This window comes from Lycorma delicatula, chromosome 1 (assembly GCF_047948215.1).
Source record: "Lycorma delicatula isolate Av1 chromosome 1, ASM4794821v1, whole genome shotgun sequence".
Taxonomy (NCBI): domain Eukaryota; kingdom Metazoa; phylum Arthropoda; class Insecta; order Hemiptera; family Fulgoridae; genus Lycorma; species Lycorma delicatula.
In genome coordinates, this window is record NC_134455.1 from 36,421,860 (window position 1) to 36,436,707 (window position 14,848).

Genomic DNA, 14,848 nt, shown 5'->3' on the forward strand with positions numbered 1-14,848 from the left:
TTATTAATGACAAAGTTTATGCTTTCATTAAGAAGCTTAAAATCTGGATTATTCGCCTTCAAAGCAAAAATTCTGATATGTTTTCACTCACTACTGATTATGTCAAGAAAAATTTGGGTGAAAACATTATTAACACCACGGTTTGGATATCATGAAGATGCATTTGCATGGGCTGAAAATTCATTTGGCTAGTATTTCCTGGAAAATAAAAATTATTTCTCAAAGAAATGGGTACGTCCTACATCCATTTAGTGAAAATGCTGTTGCAGCTGCTAAATTACCAGTACTGAATCATTACGAGTTCATTGAAATGTGTTGATAAAACGTTACAACTTCAATTCATATCTGAAAGCTTAGATAGGTTTAGGCTTGCTCGTCAAAGTGAATATGGAAATTTACTCACGGAGGCGTTGAAAATATTAATCCCTTTTGTCACATCTTACCACATAGACCGACGTATGACAAATGCAGCCCATCTTTTTAATTTATTTTCTCTACATGTGTACACATAAGTGCAAGTAAATTATCTGAAATAAATGATTTTTTTCTCATAAAGTTATTTAATTATTATTTACATGTAAAGTTGTAGTTGTATGCTAATTTTATAACCAAATTTTAAATCACTGTAACCCCCAGGTTGAGAAACCATGTTCTAGGGTATGGAAAGTCCAATTTTTATTCACTTCACATCTGAACTTGAATAGTGAACCTGCTGTAATCACAGATGCAAAAATCAAATCCAAATGGCATGGGAAACTTTCAAAAGGTGTGATTTTGCTTTTGGATAACATTTGATCTCATATAACCAACAAAATAATCCTTTGCCTTTAAGGTCTTGATTTTGAGCTGTTAAACCAACCAAACATCTGACTTAACTTCAAGAGATTTTCATTTTTTGGCTCACTGAAGAAGAGCTGTGAGGGAATCATTTTTATTCTGATAGAGAGGTTATGGAAGAGATACAGAATTGGCTATGCACTAAACCAAAAGTTTCTTCCAGAGAAAAATTCAAAAGCTTGTTAAAAATGGTAAATTACATAGAAATAAGATGGGATTCTGTTGTAAAATGCATACTTCATTCACATAGGTGAAAATAAAAATGGCTTAAAAATTTCATTTTACTTTTTGACTTGGCTTTGCAATAAGATATGAAACGCTGTCAGTCATGTATTATAAATGAATATAGTATATATCTAACACAAATTACTTTAATGAACACTAGTCAATAAAATGGATACTAAATAATAATTTGTAAATAAATTTAACTGAATTTTTCAAAATAGTAAAGAGCCAGATAGCATAAAGCATATTGCTTTATCAAATTAAATAAAAAGGTTAAAAATAAGACATAAAGGGGTAACTACCAGAAAATATCAAGATTTATTCGCAATGACAAATACATTAAAAGTTAAAAAAAAAATTGTTTACAAAGAACCTACTTGATTTTCATACTTAAAAAGAAAAACATTAACATATTCAATTTTAATAAAAAAAAGGAACCAAATTTCTTTAATATTACTAGTCATTAACTGTAATGAACTAACGAATGATAGTAATGGATGAACTGTGTTCATCTACGTTCGTTTAGATAACATTAACAGACTCTAGTAATGCATTTATAATGTTAATGAGATAGTAAATATTTAATTTCTAAATAACTTAAACACAGATAAGGAATTTTTATGAACTAGTCAAAACCATGAAGACTAATCCACACTGTAAGATCTCAATAAAACTGATTCAATCTTGTCAAGCAATTAAATATTTACTTTGGAGAAAACATACTTATATAATTTGAATGAAAACAATAAATAAAAATCAATATAATAATGGTTTTAAACAAATTTATACAAGATATTAATACTGTTGGTTTTTCAAAAGTTTATTAAAAAAATTACTAAAAGAATAATGTCAGAATCCTCAATCACAAAATTAACAAGTATAACAATATTTTTCTATTGCCTGACAAAGATTACACATCATTAGAGATTTATACAGAAATGAAAAAAAAATCAAAACACATTTAACAAAGAAATTGATTTTCAAGAAATATGCGACTGTTTACTGGTAAATTAAGCAAAAGAAATACATTTATTCAATTCATGCTTGTTTTTTCATTTTGTTTACAACACAAAAAATTAAAATGTCATGTAAAGTTGGAAGTTAGAAATGAATAATCATCGAAATCATCAATGTCAAATTCGAAGCCATCAATATCAACAAAGAACTCATCAATCTCTTCATCACTATCTGTAATTTCATCATCATATTCGCCATTAAATCTAGCACAACACTGACAAGCTAAAAGGAAAACAACAAAACATAAAAAATTAATTAAAATACTTAGTAAAAGAGTATTGCACATATAACAAAATACAAACAGCCAATACTACAATTTATGACACTTAAATATTAAGCGATACAAATTTACTACAATCATTTGGTATAAATAAATTGCCAGCAGTAAATTATGGAGTTGTACAAAAATTGTTTAATTCTATTTTAGTGACCTATGTGAAGTTTATTTATGAGGGTGTGGTCATCTTTAGTTCACACCCTTCAATATTCAAGATACTACTCCATAGGCTGTTGAAGGTTTTGTGGAACCCACATGTTGTAAGGGATGCATTTACCAACTTACCCAAGATATATTCATTACTTATTAAAACTCAGCTAAACATTGTAAGAAAGATCTTTTTTCATTTTATAATAAATTATAATTCTGAGGCTTGAATTGGAATTCTTTAGAAAGAAAAAAAATTGAAATTGTCAAATCCTAACTTCTTTCTACACATGGCACAGTCACAGTGTTTCCTAAATTTGGTTACTTCTATCCCCAACATGCTATCTACATAAGTTAACAATTTTATATAAACATTTATGTTTATATATCTATGTTGCTAAGGAAAAATAAATAATAATCACATCAAATCTTAAGTTTAAAATTTAGAGACAAGATGTTAATATATTTTGATTTGACTGTCCCTAAACATTAAGAAATCAAAAAATCAAAGCGAGTGATTTCTTAATTAAAATGAATTCACTCTTATGTAATGCAACACCTAGGAAAGCGAAAATTATTTAACTTATACTATCAAAAAATAGCATTTTTTCTTTGGTATACGGTTATATATTTATAAAGTACAAGTAATGAAGTTGTGTATATTTTAGTAGGAGTTAAAAGATTTACATAATACTAGCTAGTTTTTTTTTCATTTCTCAAACATAGATATAAAAAATAATTCCAATTAAAATAACTGTTTTAATGTAATAACTTTAAATAAAATTCAATATTTCTTCTAATAATGAAGAATGTAAGTTTTAATAAACATCCTTAACTCTGTTACTCACATATTACATTACATATGAAAATTTAATTTTTTCAGATGAGATTAGTTGAATTTTCTTTGAAAATTATTCACAGTACCAGAGCAAGTCAATTATTATCCGCAAGATAGTTATAAATTTTATTGCAATACAAATAGGAAACTTACATGTACATCATTTTTTAACATAGTCCCCTTGCATTTCAATGCACTTGGACGATCTTGCTTGGTCCACAAGCTTCCTGATGCCCTCATAAAAGAAGGTTTTTGGTTGAGCTGCGAGCTAGGAATGCACTGCTTCTTTCACTGTTTCATCCGAGGTAAATCGACAGCCCCTTTGAGTAAACCAAACAAGTGGTAGTACAGAAGGGACAAGATCAGGTCTATTCGGAGGATGAGCCAGTACTTTACAGTTGAGTTTCTGGAGCGTTTCAGCAGTGTGGGCAGCAGTATGTGGACGGGCACACCGTCCACATACTGCTGCCCACCTTTTGACAGTAGTCCTCAGTGTTTGCTTCGAATTGCTGGCTTCAGCTTGGCAGTAAACATCTCACTGTAATGCTCACTGTTTATTGTCGTGCCCCTTTCCTTATAATGTTCCAGTACTGGGCCTTGTGAGTCCCAAAAAACCGTAAGCATCAGTTTTCCTGCGAATGGTTGAGTCCTGAACTTTTTTTGCAGGGCGAATTTGGATGTTTCCATTCCATACTCTGCTGTTTACTCTGTGGTTCGTAATGATGGATCCATGTTTCATCACCAGTGATGATTTTCTCTAAGAAGATATCCCATTCGTTACCATAGTGATCCAAATGTTTCTGGCAGATGACCAAGCGCGTTTGTTTATGCGACTGTGCGAGTTGTTTTGGGATCCATCTTGCACAGACATTATGAAACCCAAGTCTATTGTGGATGATTTCGTAGGCAGAACCGTGACTAATTTGCAGACGATGTGCCACTTCATCAATAGTTACTCGTCTGTCTAAGAAAACCATGTCACGTGCACGTTCAATGTTTTCCTCATATGTGGCGGTAAACGGTCGTCCGGCTCCTTCGTCGTGCATAACACTTGTGCGACCATTTTTGAATTTTTCAATCCATTTGTAGACACTCCGTTGCGGCAACATACTGTTCCTGTACTGTACCAAATGTCTTCGATGAATTTCGGCCCCTGATACACCTTCCGACCACAAAAAATGGATCTCACTGAACGCTGCTCTTCTGTGGTGCAAACAGAAAGCGAAGCAGCAATGGTTAACGGCAGAGCAGCGATAATGAAACTAACCTAGCAGCATCAAACCTGCACAGACATAACAACAATTAAATCACGCATGCATCATCTATGCAACACGACAGTACTACCAACATAAACAAAAATATAACTAAATTGCGAATAATTATTGACTTACCCTTGTATTTCTAATGAGAGCTACTTTATTCAAACAGAACACCGGTACAGATAATTCACTAAACCTTGTACATGCATGAGCTCTAGCACATTGTTAGTGGCATACCACACATGCACAGAAAAAAATAAAAATAAAAATCTTAACATATTACTGGTAAAATATAATATCAAATTCTCAATATACCGATTAAACTGACTATCACTGACTTTATTCTTAGAAAAAGAATTATTGCAATCACAAGTAAACTGGATTTTTGATACTAAGTTTTCTCTTCTAATCGAAGATAAATATAACTATTGTAATACTAAATTAATCCTATACTTAGGTAGTGTGGGCATTAAATTATAGAATGTATTGTTCATAATTTTGTCATGTTTACACAAGTATAATAAAAAAGTTCAAATACACATAGGTTTTCTGTTTGTTTTTCATCTTTAAAAAGAAATTCACAGTGTAAGATCCATGTTAGTATTTTAAAAGCAAATGCAGCAAGCAAGTGTTACATTTTCAAATTCTCAAGTAGTGATTACTTTCTCTTGTATATTTAATATTTTGTTAACTGATATTGGTTTATTAATGCTCTGAAAACATGAGATTAAAGGTCAAAGAAATAAGGTATAGGCAACAACTGAACACAAAATCACAAAACTTTCAGTATTCAGAAAGTTTTTTTAATTTTTCAACAGTTGAAGGTGAAAAATTTTAATTTTAGTATCCTAATTTAGCCACAGAAATTATTCTCAACCTATATGTTCAGTGGAATATATCCACCAATTCATGTAACACCACCACAGATGCTGTTTAATGTTAGGAGAGCTTTTCAACATTTTTACTAACCATGTCAGAAAAAAAGGAAGAACACTAAACATTTATGCTAAGGAAGATAATTACCATACTTATATTACCCCACAATTTTTTATTTTAAAGAGGCTTAAAACATTCACTGTCAGGCACTAAACATGATTTTTTAGTAGAATGATGGCCATTTTTCATGTTTTTCAAAAACTACTGATAGAATATCTAGGAAGTGACCAGTTACTGTACTTACTTTATGAGAAAGCTTATCATTTCTTCTTTATATGTTAAAGAGTATATGATAAAGAGTTATTTGAATGCCTTTCTCTTAAATGTTTGTTAAAATGTAACCCATTTCACACAAAAAATAAAATGTTGAGTGTACTATGTTATTTATTCTAATTAAAAAAATCATGATAAACTTATAATTTTTACAATTTTTCATAAAATAATTTTTTTTTTTCATAAAATAATACTAAAATTAATAAAAAAAGCCATTTTAAGTTAACTTTGTAGTTTTCTTTATGTATACATTTTTAAATTTTGTTCTTTACTTACTGGAATTTTACATTCGTTACATTGATATTAGTGTCTTCTCTGGTTGCTTTACTTGACTACTTATTCCTTACCAAAGCACACACATTACAATGCTTATTAATTCTTTTCTTGCCTGACGGAACAGGAATTTTTTCTAAACAGTGTTTTCAATCTTGCAGTCAGCTGCTGAGTTGTCTATCGCTGCTAATGGATGCAGAGAATCTTCTGGCTGTGCAAGTAGTCGCTGTATAGTTGTTTTATGAACTGGAATGTTGAGAACTTTTTTCTCTTTAGTTGATTGTGAAGGATATTAGAACTGACAATATACATCAGTAAATGGAGTGTCAAGTTTGTTCCACCACTTTAGAGAATTTTGAATAAAAAATTGGTTTGTGTGGAACTACATTTCGCACGAGATTTGAGCGTGACAACGTCTTGCAAAGACAGACAAGTTGCGGGCACTATGATTTGGATGTTTTAAAAAATTACTTGTTTAAACAAACAAATTGAATCGAAGCGATTGTTTAATTAGCTAATGAAACACGTTAATATTCCATTTTTCATTTCATTTAATAATAATAATTAATATTAATCATTTTTGCAAGTTTAAATTGAATGATTTGTTCAAAAATAATTATGAACAATTTGTTATAGAAATAAATTTTAATCAAATCAATGTTGATAAAGTGTCAATTTAAAACAATGAATTTTAAATCATAAATCAAATTCAAGAAATTGCTGTTTTTGAAAAGCCCACCAAAACCTGCTTGACATGATAGTATATTCCATTGCACGACGGTTCAACTTGTCATTAAAACTTCTAAATATTTTTAAAACTCGTGTTAAGTAAATCGAAATTCTGGTTAAAAAACATTAATATTCAATTTTTAAATATTATTTATAGTTTTTGCAATTTTAACTTAAATAATTTGTTTAAATATAATCATGAATAATTAATTAATTATAGAAATAAACTGAAATCAAATCAATGACAATAAATTGTTAATATGAAATCGAGTGGAAGAGAGATAAATGCGGCACAAACCGAACGGTTAGGCAGATTGTGCTGCGCTCTCGCTTGTACGCTCGGCTCAGGCGGAACGGGACAATGACTCATGCTTTTTCGTGCGTGCTGCCAGCGTTCATCGATTTATAAGACGTTGTCACATCATAAACATTTTGAAGAAAGCAACATTCAAGTGCTCCATAGCCAGGAACTCCTCAGACTAATCAACAACAGTAAAAAAACGACTCTCAGAAATGAATTGTACCATAAAAATTGCCTAATTAAAGCAGTAATATCAGTACAGTTTCATGATGAAGAAATAAAAAAAAGTGTTATACAGTAGTTGAATCAATGCCAAATCGTGTACATGAAGTGATTAAAAATAAAGAAGGACATTACTAGATATTCACAAATTGTACAGGTGTGATTTCTTTATTAAATAACACCTGTTCATATTAATTTGCATGCTACTATATATATTGGAATAATAAATAAAAATTTTAACAACAAAAAATAAAGAGTAGTGAGACAAGTTTGTAACATATTTCCAAATAACAAAACCGAAAATCAGTAAGAGCAAATAATAAAATTTTTTTAAAAGAATCTGACTAAACATTTATACTAACTTGAATTATGAGGAAATCCATCTTGAATATAAGCAATATATTGTCAAAACTATCACTTTCACTAAAAGATTGTTCAATTCTGCAATATTTTTTATTAGAAATACCACTTTGTTCCCCATTCTACTTTGTGTAAACAAGAACTGACCAAGTTAGGATAGCGATCAACAACGCACTATGGTCAGTGTCTTGATACAGAACATAATAGGTAAAATCGATGAACGTTTACAGCTTACAACTATGAAAAATGTTGAAGACTATAAGTCATCAATCGATTGATTATACAGATATGCCATCATCTGATAAATATCCTTAAAAAATTTAAATATGGATGCTATCAAATGACATTGTTAGCAATGAAAGTGTTATGATGATATTAACTAACAATAAATATATAAAAAATGTTTTTTAACTTTTGTTAGTCATCAGCTGATTTTATTTATTGTGTTTTAAACAACCCAAAAAATGCTGGAATCCTCAGGCAGCCAATAATTTACAGGTTTAACTGACTAATTAATAGTAAAAATATTTTTTAACCAGCCACTACTACTTTTTGACGGGTCAAATTATCAAGCACTGATTTTATCAAAACTGAATTATCAACCGCCATTCTATTTTCATTTAAAAGTAAATAAAGGATGCTTAATTACTGAAATATAATAACAATTTCTGACTTTTCTGAATACATTTATTAATTAATCACTTGATTTATAGTTATGGTGCTTCAAAATATCTATCTAGTCATGTTAAAAAAAAAAATTTAATATATTATAAGTCAAATATTGTCTAACATTGACCTTATGGATCATTAGATGTGTGTGTGTGCGTGTACATAATTTTTTTGAAAAGTCAAATAATTCATTAACTTATTGACCACACTGTGCTAATACAGTTTAATATTAAATGAAATATAAAACACCAAAACACAGTAATAAACAGATAAGTTAAATTTACCATGTTAATCCCAACCAAGAATCAATTTACACAGGATCCCCCATCTTCAACAACTGATTACAGCACTGGACAGCAGAATTTACATATTTGTCCAAATAAATTTCAAATTAAAAACAATTTTGACAAATTAACAAAATTATAAATAAATATGTTTTAATTTAATTATATAATTTAATAACACTGAAGATGCAGGATCCCAAAAAAAATTGATTCTTGGAATTAATATGATAAATTTAACTTATCTATTTACAGTGTTTTAGTGGTTTATATTTCACTTAATTTTAAATATATGTGTAACTATATTAAGTAAACATTTATATTATAAAATAAAATATGTGTTAATTTCATTTTCCTGCCATGTATCGACCAAAGTTTTCTACCCGTTTCGGATAGGCTATGGCTTTAATACATTCATATAATTATAAAAGAAAGTAGTTATATCAATTTTATATTGAAGTTTACAAAAGTTTTGAATGCTTATATTTTTTAACAAGAAAATATTCCTTCAATTAATTATTTATGAATTATACATTGGTGATTCTTTTTCAACTTATAAATGATGTAATATTATTTATATATATATATATAAAATACAAATAAATATATGTAGGTTTCCATCTGTGTTATATTTTATTTATGGATGAAGCATATCATTTATCTCTGGCTCAGAAGAAACCCTTTCTGTAAATTCATTATTAAGCAAATGAAATTCACATGCTAATTTAGCATCAGCTTCCTATTAATGTCTGGGCAGTTATTTTTATGAACAAAACTGGCTATTAGTTTTACTTACTGGGAAAGTATATTTTGAGTTTCTTGCTAATATGTTAGATCACCTATTATAGAATATTGTTCTTAATAATGTGACACAAATTTGGTTCATGCTAAGTGTACATGCTCATATTCTAATCGACTTTTTGGCAGTTTATAAATACTTCTTTTTCAGAACAGATTGGATGAGATGGTTCATTTGGTTTGTCAGATTTAAGTCCACTGGAGTTTTCCTTACGGTAGACTTAAATGATAATGTAAAAAAAAATTGCCTGAAATGTTTGAATCTATTCCTGGCTAATTTTTTTAAAGATTAGCTCTACAAAAAAAATCTAATGGTCAAAATTCTGCACTGAATAGTTCTTGGACGGGATTTCAACAAGCATAAAATGTTAAGAGAGAAATTGTTACAACCAGTACAGCTAACATGACATAATATGATATATGATATGTATAAATGTACCACAGTATTATCTAAACTAAAAAATATTTTCAAAAATTCACAATGAGGAAAAAATTACTATCAAGGAAGCAGTGGAAGTATCAAAATTAATTTTACAAATTTACGTTAATAAGACTTATAATGGAATATTTTTGCTACCTTTGTATTTTATTTAAATATATTATGAAATCCAGACTTCCTTTCAAATCTACAATGTAGCTATTATAAAAATGCTAAGGTGAAGAAAAAGGACTAACAGCATCTTATTTGTTTTTTTATCTAAAATATTATTTTTTTTCTTAAGTTTAAATTCAATAGAATCAAATTAATTTGAAAAAAAGAAAAAAAAAAATTTATTTATTTATTGTTGCAATATCATTACTTCCTCTCTGTTTTTTTTTTTGTGAGATGATGGACATTAACTGCTTTGGTCATTTTGCCTTATAAGATGGAAATTTGTAGCATATGAAAAATGCCATGCCTGACCGAGATTTATAATTAATAAAAAAGTAATAAATTATTACATTTACCTAATCATTTATAAGTTTTTAAGTGTGTGTGTGTGTGTGTGTGTGTGTGTGTGTGTGTGTGTGTGTGTGTGTATATATATATGAGTTTGTGTTATTGCTTTTTATCTGATATATGAGGTGTTAAAAAATATCTGATGTTCGGAAAGCAATACATAATGTATAGTTTCATAAATATAATGGATCAGAAGTAGGAGTTAGGTGGTCTGGCTTTACAAGCACTTCTGCCGCTAGTTTGGCTTTTTGTGAAACCCCTAAATAGGGGAAAAGAGTCCTTAGATAGTTCAACAGGTACATATGGTTGTTACTTCATTACCACCATAAAAAAGGTACTGCCCTGACAGCTATCAGCATGTTATTCCACAAGTGGAACCAGGGTGGTTGACCCAACTCCCATTTCACTTCTGTAAGAATGAAGGAAAATAAAGGATAATGAAAGAAAAGAAAAGAGGGAGGGGTCAACTCATTAAGGAACTGCCTCGTATCAGATTAGAATATGTTTTTAAGACCGAGTTCGAATCCCAGTCAGGCATGGCATTTTTAAACACTACAAAACTGCCATTTCATCTCATCTTCTGAAGTAATACCTAACTGTGGTTCCAAAGGCTAAAAGAAAGTAGGATAATACTGATGATCGATCTTATCATATTTTCAAAATTTTATGTTATAAATATCATTTATTTACATAAGCAAGGTTTTTTATACGACTTTCAGAAAAAAAATATGATTCTGATTTATCACCCTTCCCGATGTGTTACACGGCAGCATCTATTTTTGTAAAATACATTTCTAGATTTATATTACCAATATGAGATCAAAACCCATGTTTTAGTTGGTTTCTGTATGCTTTATCAAGATTTATTTATTCAGAGAAACCTATTAAAATATAAATGAACTTACCCGTGCCAGCTCGGAAATCATTGCCATTATCACATGGGAACAGGAACTCATCAATAAGATCAATGTGATTGTTGAAAGTGTTATCTGTGAAATCTAGTTTTAGCAGCCGATGAAAACATGATGGATCTTCTGTTATACATGTATCTACAAAAAATTAAATTAACAGCTTCAGAAACATTTAAAAAATAAAGTAAAATAATGCACTTCATGTTTTTAAAAGTTTAGGGCTAAGTTTTAAAAACCTAACTTTTACACTAAATGGTACTCAACAGGAGACACTACATCATTCACAATATTCATATCACTTAATGAGAAGTATTTATAGGTAGTAAGTTAACAAAATATTTCTATATGCCTTTGAATTTTCCAAAAATTAATTATGAAATAAAAATCTAATGAAATCATTAGTTTAATGTCCATTTTCAAAATTGGACTTTGGTAAAAAGAAATATTACAAGGAGAAATCACTTTGGGACTTTTGATATATATTTGCTTTAAACTAAGATTTTTTATTTAAATCACAATTAAAAATAAATAGCTAACGATTCAGTTACAGAACCGTGATGGATACCCTTGATTGTATTCATTATAATAAATAATGTTGGAAAACATCATTAAATTATAAAAGCTAACCACACAATGTAATTGTGAAAAACAATGTCTAATTTTATAGTGTAACTAAATAAAATAAGTAATACTTACTGTAAACCATAATAGTCAGCTGCACATTATTTGTTCTTCTTTTAACAATGTTTAACGCTTTCTTCACAGTTTCATTGGAAACAGTTATACAACCACTAAGATCAAATAATTCTAAGTCTTTATACAATGATAAAATGCTGAAACAAAACAATGTAAGTAAAATTAAAGAATTCCACATTTATAGTATTAAAAAAGTTCAGGTGCTGACAAGTTGGAAAAATTATACAAAGAATTACTAGTCAAAATTTACAAGCTGTGTCCATCATAATTTTGATTTTGTAAAATAATTCTTAATAAAATAGTTAATTGCCATTCACACCAACCTACATGTTTATTTATTATGATTTTATCATCAACAGTTTGAATAATCCATTTAAATTTTATATAAATAAATAAATGGAACATCTGTAAAAAAAAAAAAACGTAGAGCAGCGTTATAATTATAAATTTGACCAATAATCACTATCAAGATAAAACAAAACTACACAAATGCTGCATTTTTTATAAAACTGTTCAAAATGATCTTCTTGACTTACACTACCTAAGGTTCTACTAAGGCTCTGCTGGTAATTGTTAAAACCAATAAAATACTTAATGTTAAAACCAGTAAGTAGTATATGTTACAACATATCAGTGGTATGTTAATTTCAATTGTAATAGTTAGTATAAGCGATTACTATTAATTTCAAACAGATTTAAAATATAGAAAATATAAATTTTTTACCAGGATTAACTTATTCTGAATTACTAATTCTTTTATGATCCTACAAGCAATAATTAAGGTGATTTAGCCTTAAGTAAGAGAAACATTGAGACTAATTAATGGGACTTCCAAAATTAACCAAATTTCTGTTAACCAAATTTTATTTTGTTTTACTAAATAATTAAAAACCAACATAGTTATTAAATGAAAGTGTCTTGTACAGTAAATCTATTTGTGACGATTCAAAATAAAAAAGCAATCCAATATTGCAATAAAAGAATTAAAAACATATTGGATCTAAGTTTAATAGAAATCAAAGCAACAGTCTATTAACTACTTTCTTAATTGTTATGATAATTTCAGTATGTCGATATATGACCCAATCAGGAATCTTCTTAGGGGTGTTATATACAAATGCTTAAAATATATGTAAGGGTATCAGATAAATAAAATATGAACTGTTACAATGAAAACTGCTTTCCATTGAGAAGAATGTGTAATGTCAGTGCAGTTCTCAAGTATAATCCTTGATTATAGTTCCCATCATCCATGAATTCAATGGGGCTTCTCTCATCCTAAATTCTTCATACAATCCCTCCTTTCACTCTCGGGCTTTTATTCCCCTACACAGGAGTATTTAAGCAGATGAAATTAGAAAGTTATGAGAATGTACTACAGACTACTAAGAAGTGGTTATGCTTTATTCAAAAAGACTTCTTTCGAGTAATATCTGTAAGTACCATTTTGTTGCAACAAGTGCACTGCAAACCATTACACTGAAAAGCAGCACTTTCAGTTCAATAAGTGGATTCTGAAATATTAACCAATTATAATTAACTAAATATTAGTAATATTTGTGATATTATATTAGCCTACTAAAATTCATATTAGCACCTCTGACAAAAGTTTATGAAATAAAATGTTTTCTTGGTTTAATAATTTTAATTTTAGGAACAATAGTTAAGTGATTCTGGAAAATCTGGGTTTTTAAAAATCTTTTGAATGACCTAAATTAACAAGTAGTTTGTCAAAATTATTAATTTTAAGTAGACAGATTTATGTTGTTCTTCAAACAATAAAAATTTTCTTAAGGATACATACATACATACTGAATGAAACTACATTTTTGCTAAACCATAGGAATATTTTTAAAAATGCATGTTTATGCAGGATCGGTACATTAGGTACCCTAATGTGGGGAAGCAAAAATGACAAAACTGACAGCAAGGAAATAAGTTATCAACTACTATAGTAAAGTTTTCAAGGTATATGATCAACAATTATAAGCTTATTGTTCTAGTAAATACTAAATATCAAATGGAACTACCACTGTTACAAGTAGAACAAATGAATATCTTTATAATCTACAGCTAATTTGGATTTAACTATAACATCATAGTAAATAAAAGATATATCAAGTAAAACACTATATACAATGAGCCTTGAAACATGCAAGAAAGGAATCAACAAATGTGATAAAATGCTTTTTACCTTCTAATACTAAGATATTGACGGAATATAGAAATAAATTCACAAAATTGGAATATTTTAAATAAATGTAATATTACACGACTGCATAATATTCATTGTTTAATGCATTCTTTTCTATTAAAAGCCATTTAATTTAATTGTTTCAATTAAAATTATAAATTAATTAATTTTATAATAAACATTTTATGAAATATTACAAAGTATATCATTCAACAATCTTGAAGGCAAAATTACAAATTGGTAATGTCATAGTAATAATAACATATTTACCTTGAAGCACCTTTATCACCTAGTTTTTCACAATTGCAGCATATAAGTTTTTTAATATGTGATGGTGGTGAAGTGACAGAAAATAATTTCAGTGATTCATCATCTACTTGATCCAAATGACTAATGTTTAGTTCTTCCAGACTTTTTAATTTACTTAGCTCAGCAATTCCATCTCGGGAAATTACTCCACATTTTATTCGACCTGTAGTAAACAATAAAAAACAAAACTGTAACCACCATTGAAGTTACAAATTTTTTTTGGCACATTTTAAATAACTACAAAAAAAGGCGTTATAATGTAATTTGTATAGTGGATGTTTTCTTTAACTGATGAAGAGTAATTTAGAATAAAAAAAAAGAAAAGAAAAGAAACTAATGTTACATATAAATGAGTC

General features: G+C 28.7%; 1 protein-coding gene across 2 annotated transcripts in view; it reads right to left on the reverse strand.

Moving 5' to 3' along the window:
* Positions 1-1,357: 1,357 nt before the first annotated feature.
* LOC142317537 (putative RNA-binding protein EEED8.10) overlaps positions 1,358-14,848 on the reverse strand; it is a 102,183-nt gene continuing 88,692 nt past the window's right edge. The window contains exons 10-14 of one of the 2 annotated variants that reach the window (XR_012754757.1): positions 14,454-14,655; positions 11,990-12,126; positions 11,288-11,431; positions 6,086-6,328; positions 2,162-2,301 (exon numbers count right to left, since the gene is read on the reverse strand). Coding sequence is in view for 1 of the 2 variants with exons in the window: in XM_075354100.1 (XP_075210215.1) it covers positions 2,147-2,301; positions 11,288-11,431; positions 11,990-12,126; positions 14,454-14,655 (638 nt within the window). In the remaining variant the exon portion in view is untranslated. Of the gene's footprint in view, positions 2,302-6,085; positions 6,329-11,287; positions 11,432-11,989; positions 12,127-14,453; positions 14,656-14,848 lie in introns of both variants that reach the window. The other variant, XM_075354100.1, reaches the window with a different exon arrangement.